The 14564-nt window shown below is 37.7% G+C and overlaps 1 protein-coding gene across 2 annotated transcripts in view; it reads left to right on the forward strand.

Moving 5' to 3' along the window:
- Positions 1-14564, forward strand: part of CLVS1 (clavesin 1) — a 162571-nt gene that overhangs the window by 56792 nt on the left and 91215 nt on the right. For both annotated transcript variants that reach the window (XM_054590188.1, XM_054590187.1), the window contains exon 3: positions 11893-12067. In XM_054590188.1, the coding sequence (XP_054446163.1) occupies positions 11893-12067 (175 nt within the window). The remainder of the gene's footprint in view (positions 1-11892; positions 12068-14564) is intronic.

A 14564-nucleotide genomic window follows, 5' to 3' on the forward strand; every position in this document is an offset into this window, starting at 1 on the left:
CTCATACTTGTCAAGGTTGAGACTCCTATTTGTAGGCAACTAATTTTAGAGTGTTCGGACTTCTCTGGGTTTTAAGATCTTTTTACCCTGCCAGCATATATTGATCTCTTTTTTAAGTACAGAAGTTTGGAGTTTTCATTGGAGGTAGGCAATTTTAGGAATTACTTAAAATTCTGAGATGTTGTATGCTTCCAGGTTTAGTCACATGAAATGCAATATTTATAGAATTGTTTTGCTAATGCACTATTTAACTCAAGTTGCTTTGCACACTGTTATCAGAGTTTGTGATTTCAGAAAGGAACCTCTTGATTGCAAGAGTGATTGCAGCAGGTCACCCTGAGGAAAAAAACCTCAGCAGGGTAAATCATTCAAAGCAGTGTAGCACCACAGGATGTATGCTTTCTTAAAATGCCTTCTCTCTCACTTTGTTTTCCAGTTTCTTATTCTGAAACTTATTCTAAAACTGAAATTTTATGGTTATAAGAGCCAGACATGGTTAAAAGAATATCCTGTTTCAAGTACTAACTAGTACATTACCATGAACCGCATGAAGATCTCTTAAGTGTCAATTGTATTCCATTGGAAGTAAGAGTAATATGGCCATCCACATTAATTCACCCTCATTAGGGAAGATGTTGCCATTTGTAAGCCTAGTTGGGCTGATTTGGCCCTAACTCCATGTCTAATATTTAGTAGTAGTGCTTTTTTATCTACTTGAGACTCTTCCAAGTTTTTGCTTTTCTGAAACTCCTCAGCCAGGGGAGTTACCAGAAGAGACAAGGATGGAATTAATTTTTCATTGTCATTTAGTGATGGATGAAATGCTCATAGTTTGCTTCCATTTGGGTGTGCTTTTATTCTTCTGCTGCTCCCTTTAGTCCCTGGCCCAATCTCCATTCAGAGAGCTGGATGAAATAAACCTCTTCCTCACTTGCATTTTAGGCTACCTTAAATTGGTGTCTGGTAACCAATTCTTTCTCAGTGGGCTAAGAATCTTGAGGTATACCAGCCTTCTCATTTGTAAACATTTATCTAGCATTTATTATTAACTGTTTTAGATTGTCATTTTCTTATTGTCTTTATTTATGTCTACACTAACCTTATGTGAATGCAGGCATGAATCTCTCCCAAATTAAAATCAATTCTGAAAGTTTTATTTCCTTTCCAACTCTTGGACACATGCAGCTCAGTAGTATATTATTCTATAAATATAAACCATGATAGAAAAAGTGCTTAAGAACATACATCTGACATCACTTCCCTGAGCCTAAGAAGTACTGAAGAGGAAGGAGATATATCTACTGGTGTTCTCAGAGTGGGTTTTGTTTATTTTCAGTGTTTCAGAGCTTCCAATAGGTTGGTTTAACATGCTCTCCTTTTTTTTCACTAAGAATCATTTGTTGAGCATCAGCTATGTGTAGGTATAGGTAATTTCCTGGCATTCAGAGAGAAGAAATACACACTCCAGCCCTGGTGAAGCTCACAGTTTAAGCTAGAGAGACAAGTGGCCCCCTCTTACAAATAGAACAAGAACTATTCTCTCCTGTAGACATGGCATTTGCTTATGGTGATATTTCATCACTTGAGTAGCAGGAATGTAGACCCTCAACCATGCACTTCCAAGCATCCCCTTGATAGACCAATGTCAAATCATATGAATATTAATATTGTGTGTTGTTGTCCTGGGTGTTGATTCTTACTGTGTGAGAATTTGATATGACACCTCTGACTCATTTTCTACCTGACTGACAACCTTCTTATCCATAATAGTCCCACTGCCTTTCCCTCCTTGTGCCAAATCTAATCTGTAACTAAGTCATGGTTACTATCCCTCATAGTTCTTCTCATATCTCTATCATTTCCATTCAGCTCTAACCTAATGTATTACAATCACCTCCTCTTAATTAAACCATTTCACTGCAACCTCCTGACCCCAACTTACATAACCACTGTTGTCAGTCCAAATCTTCCTAAAGCATAAGTGCCGTTGCTTCCTTCTCCTGCATAGATAGCTAGTAGTTCTCCTGGAAAGCAGAATGAAGATGGATCACAGTTCTAACCCTATTTCTACATTCTTTTTCACTCACCCTGTGGCACACGCAAACTTTCAATAGTCTCTACACTTGCAGATCTTACCGTTTATGTGGCTCCTTCTATGTCCAGTGTCCAAACCTTCACACTCTTCACAGCCCAATTGAAATGTTCCAAAATCCTCCAGCCGTAAGTGCTATTTCCTTGTAATTCCCAAACACTTTGCAACCTCTATAATTTTCTACCTGCTGTCATATGCATTTATGTAATAGTGAAAACTACGATGACCATCAGCTCCATCTCTGGATTAGTTTGAGTCGGTTGCTCTGCTGTGTCTTTGTATATTGTACATTATCTCATTTTATCGTTACCAGTGAGGCTGCTGTTATGATTCTCCTTCTACAAATGAGGAAACTAAACCACAGAGAGATAAAGTAAATCGCTAAGCTTGTACAGAAAAGACAGAATATAAAAACAGAATCTGTTAACTCCAGATCTCATGCTTTTAATGACTTTGCTTCATTGCCTTCCATGTACATATATTTTAATGTTTCCTACCAGTTTCCATACTAGCAGAAAGGTAAAAAATACCCTGTTATCTTATATATCTTCTGTAACATAGAACTTCATCGAATCTTTGAACAAATGATTTCTGATCCCTTATTCAGTTTTGGATACCTCAAAATTTTTAAAAGAAGACATTAAATGGTAAGAAACTGCATTAGCTCTGTAAGTGAGCCAATAAATGTTAATTTTAGTATGTTCAATTCTTATAAAAATTTAAAAGTGTTGGGCCAAATGTGATAAAATATTGGTTTTATCTATTCAAACCATCTTTTCATTTTAAAAAAAGTGAATGATGGAAACTCTAAATGGTGAATTTTTGTATATGTACACACACATACATTATATTTTTGTTCATCACAGATATACAAACAAGAAAGAACCTGGAAAAATAAAATGTGAGAGCTTTAGTTTCTGTTATTTTGAGTGGTGGGTATGGCTTTGTGTTCTTGTGTCTATAACCAGAGATGGGTAGACCTGTCAGGATTGGTCTAGAGAGACATAGCCTCATGTTTCACTTGAGTAAGAAAACATTGTCGTGTTATTTTCTCTAGTCTAGTTTAAAACCAGGGCATTGTTAGAAAGCATTACCCTTTGAGTCCTGTCCTCTGTAAGCCTATGGTTGAGTTGGAGGTGGGTTGGGACTAATAATGATTGTCCTTTACTCTTCCCATATATTGTTGTCATACAGGGTAGAGACAGAGAACTTTTGAAATGGCTGTACTTGCTTTTATAAAATATACAAGGTACACCATTTTAGCTGAGGTTCTGTGGCCTGAACTGAACCAAAAATTCAGAAAGTATGATATGCTGTAATTTGCTCCTTATCCAACATAAATCCAAATCTCTCCTTTATAAACTGGAACCGGATAAAATTAATAGAAATTAAAAAATTAATCTCAAGGTTTTCTTTTCTTTTATTCTTTTTTATTCTTCCTTCCTTTCTTCCTTTCTTTCTTCTCTTGAGATTATGAGCCTATCAAACCACATGAGGCAACATTAAATCCCAGGCTCCTGTTCTCTTGGTGATCATCCCTGCTGAGAAAAGTAATTGTCTAATTTGACTTTCCAGCTAATATTCAAGGTAGGAAACTTAATATTAAGCTCTTGCAAATATTAATTCTCCTACAGCAAAGCTAAACATTTTTATTAGCATCTTCCTTATGCCTAATATCTTAAGAACACAAATGTATTTATATATTTTACTTTTTCTGGATTACCTCATTAGAAAATGTGGATTCATTTGCCTTATTGCACAATGACACATGAAGAGACTGTCCAGCTAAAACCTGATTCACATAGGAATTATTAGAACCCATTGAGGAAAATATATCACCAGAATTCCCATTCCAGACCATTTTTCCAAGACCCTCAGCTTTAAAAGAGAGAAAATAGGTTTACCTGGACAGAACACAATTGAATTCTGCGCATTACCCATTCTTCTGCTGCCATGACCACTATGAAGTAGTGCACCCAGGAGGAGTAGACCTATAATCTGTGCAAATACAAATATGGCCTCCAGTTGAGATGTGCTTTCCAATTCACAAAACTCCTTTGCACATTTCATTTTGAGAACTCTTGCAACAACCTCTACATAGAGGAACAGGACGTTACCCCTTGATGAACCTCAGTCTTCTACCCATAGTTGTATGCTTGGTGAGTGGCAGAACCAGGAGGTCAAGCACTTGAACACAGGCCCTTTTGACACTTTACTGAAAGAGGGTTCATCCCCAGTCCAGAGTCCAGAGTGCACCAGAGGAGCCGCAGGTGGAGCCCATGCTCCCCTCCACTTTGGCTTCATCACTACTATCCAATGAGTGGCAAAATCCTCAGTAACTGTGAAGGCCATACCCTGGTTATTTTAGTAATTAACTGTGAAAGAAGCTCCAGATGGGATGAAGAGGTAAAGAAGCATACCTTGATGTAATGCTTCTGAATAGGTATTTAGTGGTAAACTATTTGCAAAGCTAATTTGTAGTCTAAGGAAGAATATTGTAAACACTTCTAGATATTGAGTGTGAAGTTAAAAGGTTGCAAGACAGAACTGGTCAAAGAGCTTTAACTACTAATTTCAACAGATTTCTGCAGATCATAGCTATGATATGCATAGCTATGATATGCAGAAAAATTAGCATAAGAATAAGAACTGTGATTTCAGGATTGACTACAAGCTTCCTACTCCTTCTTCTGAGAAATAGTGTTACTGGCAACCATATCATATCTGTATATGTTCACCTGATCACACTTAGCATCCTTTTTCTTGTATGAGTCTAGCTCTGGGATCTAGGTTCTAGGCTCTTCACTAAATATTAAAAGCATGAAAAAGTCACTTCTTGAAACATAAATATCTTCTCATTGGTAAGCACTTATTTTTTTTCCATTGTTTTGCATCTCATTTGTATTATGCTGAGACATATTTTAAAGCCTCAAGAAGTGATGTTAGGTGCTCAACTCATGTAATCAACAGCGGAACCTACAAATAAGTCACTGTTCATAATCTTTAATTTCTCACAATACAATTATGAACTTCTTGTAGATAAACCATTAATAAGTTCTAATTAATGTAAAATTAACATTTTGAGGGGAAAAATTGAAATTTTCTGTATTCTGATAACAGTTTTTTATATTTCATTGGCAATTTGCAGTTTACGTAGTGCTTTCCCATATATTAATCACATTTGAGCTTTTAATTATCCATCTAAAACTGAAATAATCCATAACTGAATGTATAAATATTAAGCAAATATAGAAAAGGATCAAGGAAATGTAAATATCTGTTTGTCTCAATTAGTCCATTTTGATACAAGTGCTAAAGTGCGCTGATAGAGCTGTAATTATAAGCAATATAGAAAATAATTTTTCCCCTCTAGCTTTCCTCTAGAAAACTCTAGGTTTTTAGAGTTCAACAATGTATAAATCTAAACGAGTTCGTAGAATGAAGAAATTCTGGAAGTGTTGTCTTCTGTTCTCATTTCCACAACTTGCCTGAAGTTGCTGTATTGTTCATGACCATTCTGGTTTGCATAGAAACCTTAGACGGTAACTCGCCTTGGCAGATTACATGGGAATTTACCATAGCATATCACAGACTCTAGGAAGCAGTTTTTAAAAACATAAACTTTTATTTAGTACAATTTTAGATAACACAGAAGTTTCCCTATACCCCACATCCAGTTTCTTCTATTATTAACATTTTATATTAGTATAGTGTATCTATTACACTTAATGAACCAATCTTGATACATTATTAGCCACTAAAGTTCATAATTGATTCAGACTTCTTTAGTTTTTACCTAACACCTCTTTTCTGTCCCAGGATCTCATTCAAGATACATTACATTTGGTCTTCATGCCTCCTTAGGCTCCTCTCAGCTAGGACAGTTTCCTAGAGTTTCCTTGCTTTTTATAAATGACAATTTTGAGGAGTACGCATGAATGCCCCTCAATTGCGTTTGTCTAGTGTTTCTTCTTGATTAATCTGGGGTTATGTTTTTTGGGGGAGGAAGACCAAAGAGGTAAAGTACCATTTTCATCACCATATCAAGAGTAAGTACTATCATCATGATTTATTCCTGTTGATGTTGGCCTTAACCACATGGCTGAGGAAGTGTTTGCCAATTTTCTCCACTATACTCTTTTTTACCTTTCCCACACTGTCCTCTTTAGAAGGAAGTCACTGTGCTCAACCCTCACTTAAGGAGTGGAGAGTTATGCTACACCTGCTTGAAGGTGGAGTAACTACATTAAATATTTGGTCGGGCAGGTATTTTAAAATACAAAAAGCTGGGATGATTTCACAAGTCCAAGATGTCAAAATAGAAAAGAGGAAAATGATAAGGAAATCCATATGAGGCAGCCAAGAAGTACAGAATTTAAGATAAATATCACAGTTCATGTATGAGGTGGGGTCAAGCTCCCCAACAGGGGTAAAGACTCATAACTTCAGACACATTTTATTCAACTTTTTTATGCCCACCAATTTCCTCTGGAAAAGAGAAGCATTTGAACATTTGGCAACTATAAAGAAGTCTTTTCACTTTTCTCCTGGGATCATCCCATGAATATAATTCTTCATTCACTGCCAATGCTTATCTTGCAATAAGGTTTTGGTCTTGAAAAAGCGTAGTTTCCAGGTTTCTAGGCAAATTTAATGTCTTTTTTTGGGAGTTTATCTAAGTGGGTATGTGATGGCAAGAGGCACTGTCTCTCATTTGTATGAGAGTCAAATGAGATAATGATTAAGTGATTTGCTAAAAATCTTAATAATCAACAATTTTCATCTTCCTAATTCAACTAAAAGGGCTGTCTCAAAATTCTCCAAAGACTTACTTGCTATCAAATACAATTACCCTTTCTCCTTCTTTATTCTCCCAAATCTTTCTGTTGTATTTGACTTGGTTATCTACCCTCTAATATTAGATAGTTGTTGCTGTGTAACAAACCATCCCCAAATTCAGTGACTTAAAAAAATCAACAATTTATTACAGCTCACACATCTGTTGGACAGCTAGAGTTTACTTACATTGGGTTCAGCTGTATGTCTCTTCTTCTTTTGAAGATCTGCTAGTTGGCTGGGGAGTCACTGGTCTGTATTTCTTACGCTTCTCTTTCATTCATGCTAGTTGTAATATGTTTTTACTATGGCAATGGCAGAAGACAGAAGAACAATTAGCAATGAGGTCTTTAGGAGCTAGACTCACAATTGGCATATCATCATTTCTATCACATGCCACCAGTTAAATCAAGTCACATGGCCATGGGGTGGGCAATACACTTTACTGTTAATGAAGTCAACACATAGCTAGTGTGTGGATGCTCAGAAATGAAGAATTGCAGTCAGTAATGCAATTTATCATATCCTTATCTCTTGAAATACTCTCCCCTTTTTAAACACAGTACTGTATTGAAACCCTTACTTTTTATTTCTTCAATTCTTCTTTCTTCAACCTCAGTACTGTATGTAGGCTTTACCTAAGGCTTAGGCTTTCAGTTACGAATTTTTCCATGTGTGCACTCTTCTTAAGAAAGTTTATCTGGGATCAGACGCTCTAATTTTCTAATGGTCATTTCTAGTTCACCATTGGGCATACCCATATTTCCATTTGGAATTGTCTCAACTCATCATTTTTGGTTCCATGTCCCACTTAAATCGATGTTTCTAATACAAAGCTGTATCTCTAAAAAAGACTTGGGGTTTTTTTAAAAATTATATATTATCAATTGTGTTATTGCAGTTGTCCTGATTTTTTCCCCCTTTGTCCTACTCCGCCCAGCACCCCCTACTCCCTCAGGCGATCCCCACACCATTGTTCATGTCCATGGGTCATGCATGCGTCAAGTTCTTTGGCTACTCCATTTTCTATACTGTACTTTACATCCCGATGGCTACTCTAACTACCTATTTGTATTTCTTAATTCCTTCACCTCTTCTCCCATTCCCCCCATACCCCTCCCATCTGGCAACCATTGAAACACTCTCTGTATTTATGATTCTGCCTCTGTTCTTATTATTTGCTTAGTTTGTTTTTTGGATTTATGTGTTGATAGATATGTATTTTTGCCATTAGAGTGTTCATAGTTTTGATCTTCTTCTTTTCCTTAAACAAGTCCCTTTAACATTTCATATCATAATGGTTTGGTGATGATTAACTCCTTTAGTTTTTCCTTGTCTGGGAAGCTCTTTATCTGATCTCTGATTCTAAATGATAGCTTTGCTGGGTAGAGCAATCTTTGCTATAGGTACCTGTTTTTAATGACTGAATATTTCTTGCCAATCCCTTCTAGCTTGCAAAGTTTCTTTTGAGAAATCAGCTGACAGCCTTATGGGAACTCCCCTGGAAGTAACTAACTTCTTTTCTCTTGCTGCTTTTAAAATTCTCTCTTTGTCTTTAACCTTGGCATTTTAATTATGATGTGTCTTGGAGTGGGATTTTTTGTATCCATCTTGTTTGGGACTCTCTGTGCTTCATGGACTTGCATGTCTATTTCCTTCACCAAATTAGGGAGGTTTCCTATCATTATTTTTTTCAAATAGATTTCCAATTTCTTCCTCTTTCTCTTCTTCTGATGCCCCTATGATGTAAATGTTGGACATCTTAAAGTTGTCCCAGAAGCTGCTTATACTATCCTCATGTTTTTTGGGATTCTATTTTCTTCTTGTTGTTCTGATGGGTTGTTTTTTGCTTCCTTATATTCCAAATCATTGATTTGGTTCTCTGCTTCATCCACTCTACTGTTGTTTCACTGTAAATTGTTCTTTATTTCAATTACTGTATCCCTTGTTTCTGACTGGATCTTTTTTACGCTGCTGAGGTCCTCTCTAAGTTCCTTGAGCATCCTTATAACCAGGTGTTTTTGAACTATACATCTGATAGATTGCTATCTACATTTCATTTAGCTCTTTTTCTGGACTTTCTATCTGTTCTTTCATGTGGGCCATGTTTCTTTGTCTCCTCATTTTGTCAGCTTCTCTGTATTTGTTTCTATGTATTAGATAGAGCTGCTTTTACTCTGTATCTCTGTCGTATGGCCTAATGGAGTAGGTGTCCTGTAGGGGCCAATGGCACAGCCTCCCCCATCACCCAACCTGGGTACTCCAGGTGTGCCCTTTGTGTGAACTAAGTATACTCTGCTCTTGTAGTTGAGCCTTGGTTGCTGTTGGAAGATCAATAGGAGGGGTTTACCCAAGCCAGTAAGATGAAAGGATTGGCTGTGACCACTTACCACCAACCTCCACCCTCCATGGAAGGTTGGCTGTGCAGGGGCAGGGTGGTGGTGCTCTGATGTGGTCTGTAGCTGTCCACTGGGTGTACTAGCCCTGGGGTTTCCTGGGTGGTGCAGGCCAAGGTCAGCCCCTACCTGTGTTTTGCCCAGAGCCACCTTGCCTGAGCTATAAAGCAAAATGTCATGGCTGTTACTTGTGCTTGGCAAAATGTGAATCTGGGCTGGCTGCTGCTATGCCAGGCCTGGGGCTCACTGAGGCCAGCTGTTTCTTGTTTGAGAGAATTTAGGAAGATGTGAAGCATGAGCTGAGAGACCAGCCATTAATATGGAAAAGCAGTATGGGTGGGCCTATAAGTTGGGTAGGCCAGAGTCTCTGGAGCTCTCCAAGGCAGGTCAAACTGTGTTAGCCGTATCTGATGGAGTCTCAGATATGGCACCAGCTTGCTGCCTCTCTGGCTCTGAGGGGAAAGGGTTAAAAAAAGAAAAAATAGCCTCTGCTTGCCTTGATGCCAGACACTTCAGTTCCTCCCTGTATTCCACTGGTGCCTTTCAAGCTGTTACCCTGGTACTGGAGCTCAGAGGCAGTGAGTCTGAGTAGGTAAATCTGTGTATGGGTTCTTTAAGAGGAACTTCTTGGGGCTCCAGAAGTTTCTTCCACTGACTCAATCCCTGCTGGGTTTTGCAGCCAGAAGTTGTGGGAACTTATCTTCCTGGCACTGGAACCCTGGGCTGGGACTCCTTCCTCCTGAGATATCCCTCCTAAAATTTTATCCACTACACATGGGTTTGGGACTACTTCCATTCAACTCAATTTCTAATGGTCTGAGTAAAAAAAAAACTTTGGTCTTAGATCATGTTTGATATGAATGCAAAACAAAAACCAAACAAAGCCCTAATGAAAACTTTATCCTACAATAATAGGAATTTGACATCCCTAAAACTTAAAATATATCTGAAAGAAAACAACAATGATGAGAAGAGTATAAAAAACCATTTTCTTGGAGAAATGGTTAAAGTTATTAATACATTTTTAAATCTGGAGATTATATGGGGTGTCATGGCCACCATGTTCAGATAATTGAAAGTGTGTGGTATGGAAAGACCTGAAGTTTTTTCTTTTTAGCAGTACCACACCCAAAGGGGGGATTTAAGGGAATAAAATTTCAACTTGATATAATGAAGAAATGTTTAGTAAAAGGAACTGTACAGAAACAGAATAAGCTCATATCTTTATCTTTCACTTGTATCACTCCTAAAATATATTGTCCCTTATTCTCCCAATAATCTATCAAAATACTATCTGTCTCTCAAGGCTTATTCCAAGCCTTTATCCCTACATAAACTCTTCCCTAAGTACTCAAATTTGATCAGTTCCTTTCAATTTATCTTGTTAATCTCCTACCCCAACTCAACAAAGGGCTTTACAAAAGTAGAAATACAACATACTATTTTATAAGTTCAAGTATGAAACACAATACTAAGTTTGTAATAAGCATTCAGTGAGTATTTACTGGTTTACTGTTCTATCACAAATTTCCTGATTTTAAATCTAGAATCACTAGACTGGATTAGAATTTGAACCAGATTTAAATGTTCAAGAATCTCATCATTTCACACTGATTTCACAAGAAGATATGATTTCCAATTTTAATGATAGTCCAAAGGAAGTAACAGATTTTGCCATTACTTGTCATCCAAGGTTATATTTTCCTATTTACCATGAAAAAAAAAGACATTGAATCCTCTAAGATCTTAAATATATAGTTCTGGTAATTTGTTGGGAGTAGAAGAGTGAATGTCACCTTTTCTTCAAGTCCAAAAATTATTTAAAATAAAAATCAGCTGGTGAATAGGAATATAGGATACGGAGGAAAACACCTAACACTCTAGTTTGTATTCAGGTCTGCCTGTTGTCATAGTTACAGAGGGACTCAAAACAATTTCCTTCCCAAATCACACTCTGTAAACCTTCAATGAAAATAAGCTATTCTTCATGATTTATTTTTCTCTCCCCATGAATCGAAATTCAAAAATATCATCAATTATATGGTTGTTTTCTACATTTTTATCAAGATTTTAAACAAAAAGGAATAAAAGGTTTAATTGAAATAAGCGCCCTGATTAAGGTCTCACCTCATCTGTTCAGCAATGATTCCTTGAGTAGCTAGGTACTGGGACACAACTGTGATTATGGCCCCGTCCCTGACCTGAAAGAGATGAAAGCTCTGTGAGGGAAAGAGAGGGGTATGGGAGGTATTTCAGTAAAGGGCAATCAGAGCTGTGGTGGAGGCAGAGCAGAGCGACCTATGGAAACAAAACAGAAACGCTTTATAAAGTTTGGGGTCCTGGTACAGTCAAATCACAGGGAAGCTTCATCCTGTGCATCTTGGGGCAGAGCGCTGATCCTGTGAAGTTTAGCAAATGCATTTTCTGTCCCTTTGGGTTCAAAATATTGATGTTACCCTGCAGGCTGGGCTCACGACACAGTGGAGTGAGAAGACCAGCACTTCACAAACAAAGAGCCATCACTTGCTAATATTCATGCACAGCCTCTCCTTTCTGCTCTGGCTGCAGGAACTCCTTCACAGACATCCTCCGGGCCATCCTGTTGTCATTGGAAGTCCTTATTGAAGATCCGGAACTTCAGATAAATGGGTTCCTTTTAATTATAGACTGGAGTAATTTTTCCTTCAAACAAGCCTCCAAACTGACACCTTCCATTCTCAAATTGGCCATTGAAGGGTTGCAGGTATGTTCGATGAATATACAATATAAGTCTGTGTGTGACAATGTGCTTTTTTTCTTATTACAACCAAAATAATGTGTCTCTTAGAATAGAAAAATAAAACAGATAAAATTCACTCATGATATTCTGTGTTTTCACCTTAGCCTAAATTTAGATGTTTGCATTTTTTTAAATTAGCCTTCATTTTCATTAATAACTCTAAATTACTGTTACCAAATGCACAAATTACCTACTGTAGCAATTATGAGTAAAGCTCAGAGATATTTAGCCTAATTCATCTGAGAGTTTACAAAAATTAAAACTAGAAAATATCTGCTTTATGAGCACATCTGATATAGAGGTGGCATGGGAGCTTTCCAAGGTTTCTAGAAGTGTCTTTGTACCCCAGAAAGGCTCCCTGTGGATGTTCACTTCCTAGAATGCAATGTGCCACAGTGTTTGTACTGCTGTAGATCCCTTCAGTGCAAACAACGGAAGCAGATGAAACTCTACTTCCTGTTTGTATGGATGTTGTCAAACCTTTGGGGAAGGATTTTCTGTGCTGTATGAAAGTGAGGGTAGTCAGTCTCTGGGCTCCTTTTGACTTTTAAGGACCAATGATTCTGTAAAAAGTAACAAATTCAGAGAGGCAATGTTGCTTAGGGTTTTGGTGCTATATTATCATAGAAGCAAAGTCAAGGCATAGTTCAGCGCGATTCAGAATCAGCATAAATAAAACTCATGTTCTTTTTTTTCTCATGCCCCTTCCTAATTTTGTAGTAAGATTGACTCAGTGGGGTGATCCCCCTTCCTAATAAACAGCAGTTATATGCAGCTATTTAGATGGTACACTATTTGCTAATTCTCAGATAAAGCAGTCATTGGTCATGCACTTCAAAATGCAAGACTAGATAACACATAGACACAGACAAGTGTGGTGATAGCCAGAAGGAAAGGGGGTGGGGGGAGGTGGAGATGGGCAAAGGGGGGATAAGTGGGGACAGAAGGAGAATTTGCTTTGGGCAGTGGGCACAATGCAATGAAGATAATGTTTTGTTGAGTTGTACACTTGAAACCTATGTGATTTTGTTATCCAATGTCACCCCAATAAGTTCAATTTTAAAATATTCAATATTTATTCCAGTCTCTCTATATGCTTTGTTTTTACTTCTGGGTATAAAATGCTGTGCACCTAAGTCTCTAAATGGACAATAAACGTGCAGATGGTGCAAATTCGAACCAATGAAAATAAAATGAATAAACCAATAATTCAAAAAAAAAGTACAAGACTAGAAATCCTATCTTAATCACCTGCCCTACTAGTGTGAAGAGTAATTAGCAGGTCTGTTTCTAAAGCTGGGGCTTATTCCTATTTGGCCCCCAGTTAATATCTAGTGGGCCTTGATAAGCATGTATTTCTTGAATGAATCTAATTTGATTGAAATAAGAAAAGAAGTGGAGCAGGCATTTCAGAAGAGGGGAAGCACCTACCCACTGCTCTGGGAGTGCCCACTGGTCCTGGGTGGCTCCACATGCAGTGTCTCAGGGGCACAGTTTTAAGATTGCTTTTGCATTTCTGGACTACATAGGGCTCCCTGCCTTACCTTAAAACGCCCAGTCATAGACTCACATGTTGTCTACTATCAATCAAATCACTTTCTCTTAACTCGAACTCCTTTTCTCCAACTTCCTCTCATCTAAGCCTCTGAATACTTGATCTCTCTCTCCTTAAAGCTCTTATCAAAGGGAGTTTTAAAGTAAGCTGTAAAGTTTATTTCATGCCCTATAATTATGCTGACCATATTTCCAGGATTTTCTGAGGTAATACAAGCTTCATTTAATTTTATCTTTTTGAAAAAGAAAATTCATTACATGTATGACTATCTGTGATTCAAGTTCTCTGTATTTATAGCAATTTTTCATAAATCAAGAAGGAAAATGTCCTTTATCCAACCTTGTGTTCTAATTTTTCTTCTTTAAAAATATGTGGATTATATAAGATGTCCCTGACCAAATTCACTAGGCTAATGTAGGACTTACTGAGTTAATGCATGTGAATGTGCTTTAAAAGGTAAAGCAATACATAAGCTTATAAACTACTTTTGTGAGAAGTACTAGACCTTTTGTGGGGCAAGGTGGGTCCTATCTGAGCCTTCACTTGTCATGTACCAGGATCTGGGATAAACTCTGCAAAGTCCTATAGCTCTGATTAGGGAGTAACCTCTCCTGGAATAAGGGGAGATGTATAAGGCCAGGGTCAGAGCAGAGAATATAGATATACTTCCATCATCGCACAGAGCAATGGATGGCCTTGATCCCTTTGTTCCTCTTTCCTTCTATTAAGCAAGTTAAATTCACCTCGACTGGGGGAAAGTGTCAGGCCATCTTGCAGTCAGGATGATATCTGGATGGGGAGGTAGCTTTTTACTGCGAACTCTGCCTGCCCAAGCACTGAAGACATGGGGATACTTTAAAGGGCTCAGTCCCTCCTTCCAAGAAAAGGAAGCCAATGGTCACAGGG

This window comes from Pteronotus mesoamericanus, unplaced genomic scaffold (assembly GCF_021234165.1).
Source record: "Pteronotus mesoamericanus isolate MK-2021 breed Mesoamerican mustached bat unplaced genomic scaffold, CSHL_Meso_final scaffold_174, whole genome shotgun sequence".
In the NCBI taxonomy this organism is placed as follows: Eukaryota; Metazoa; Chordata; class Mammalia; order Chiroptera; family Mormoopidae; genus Pteronotus; species Pteronotus mesoamericanus.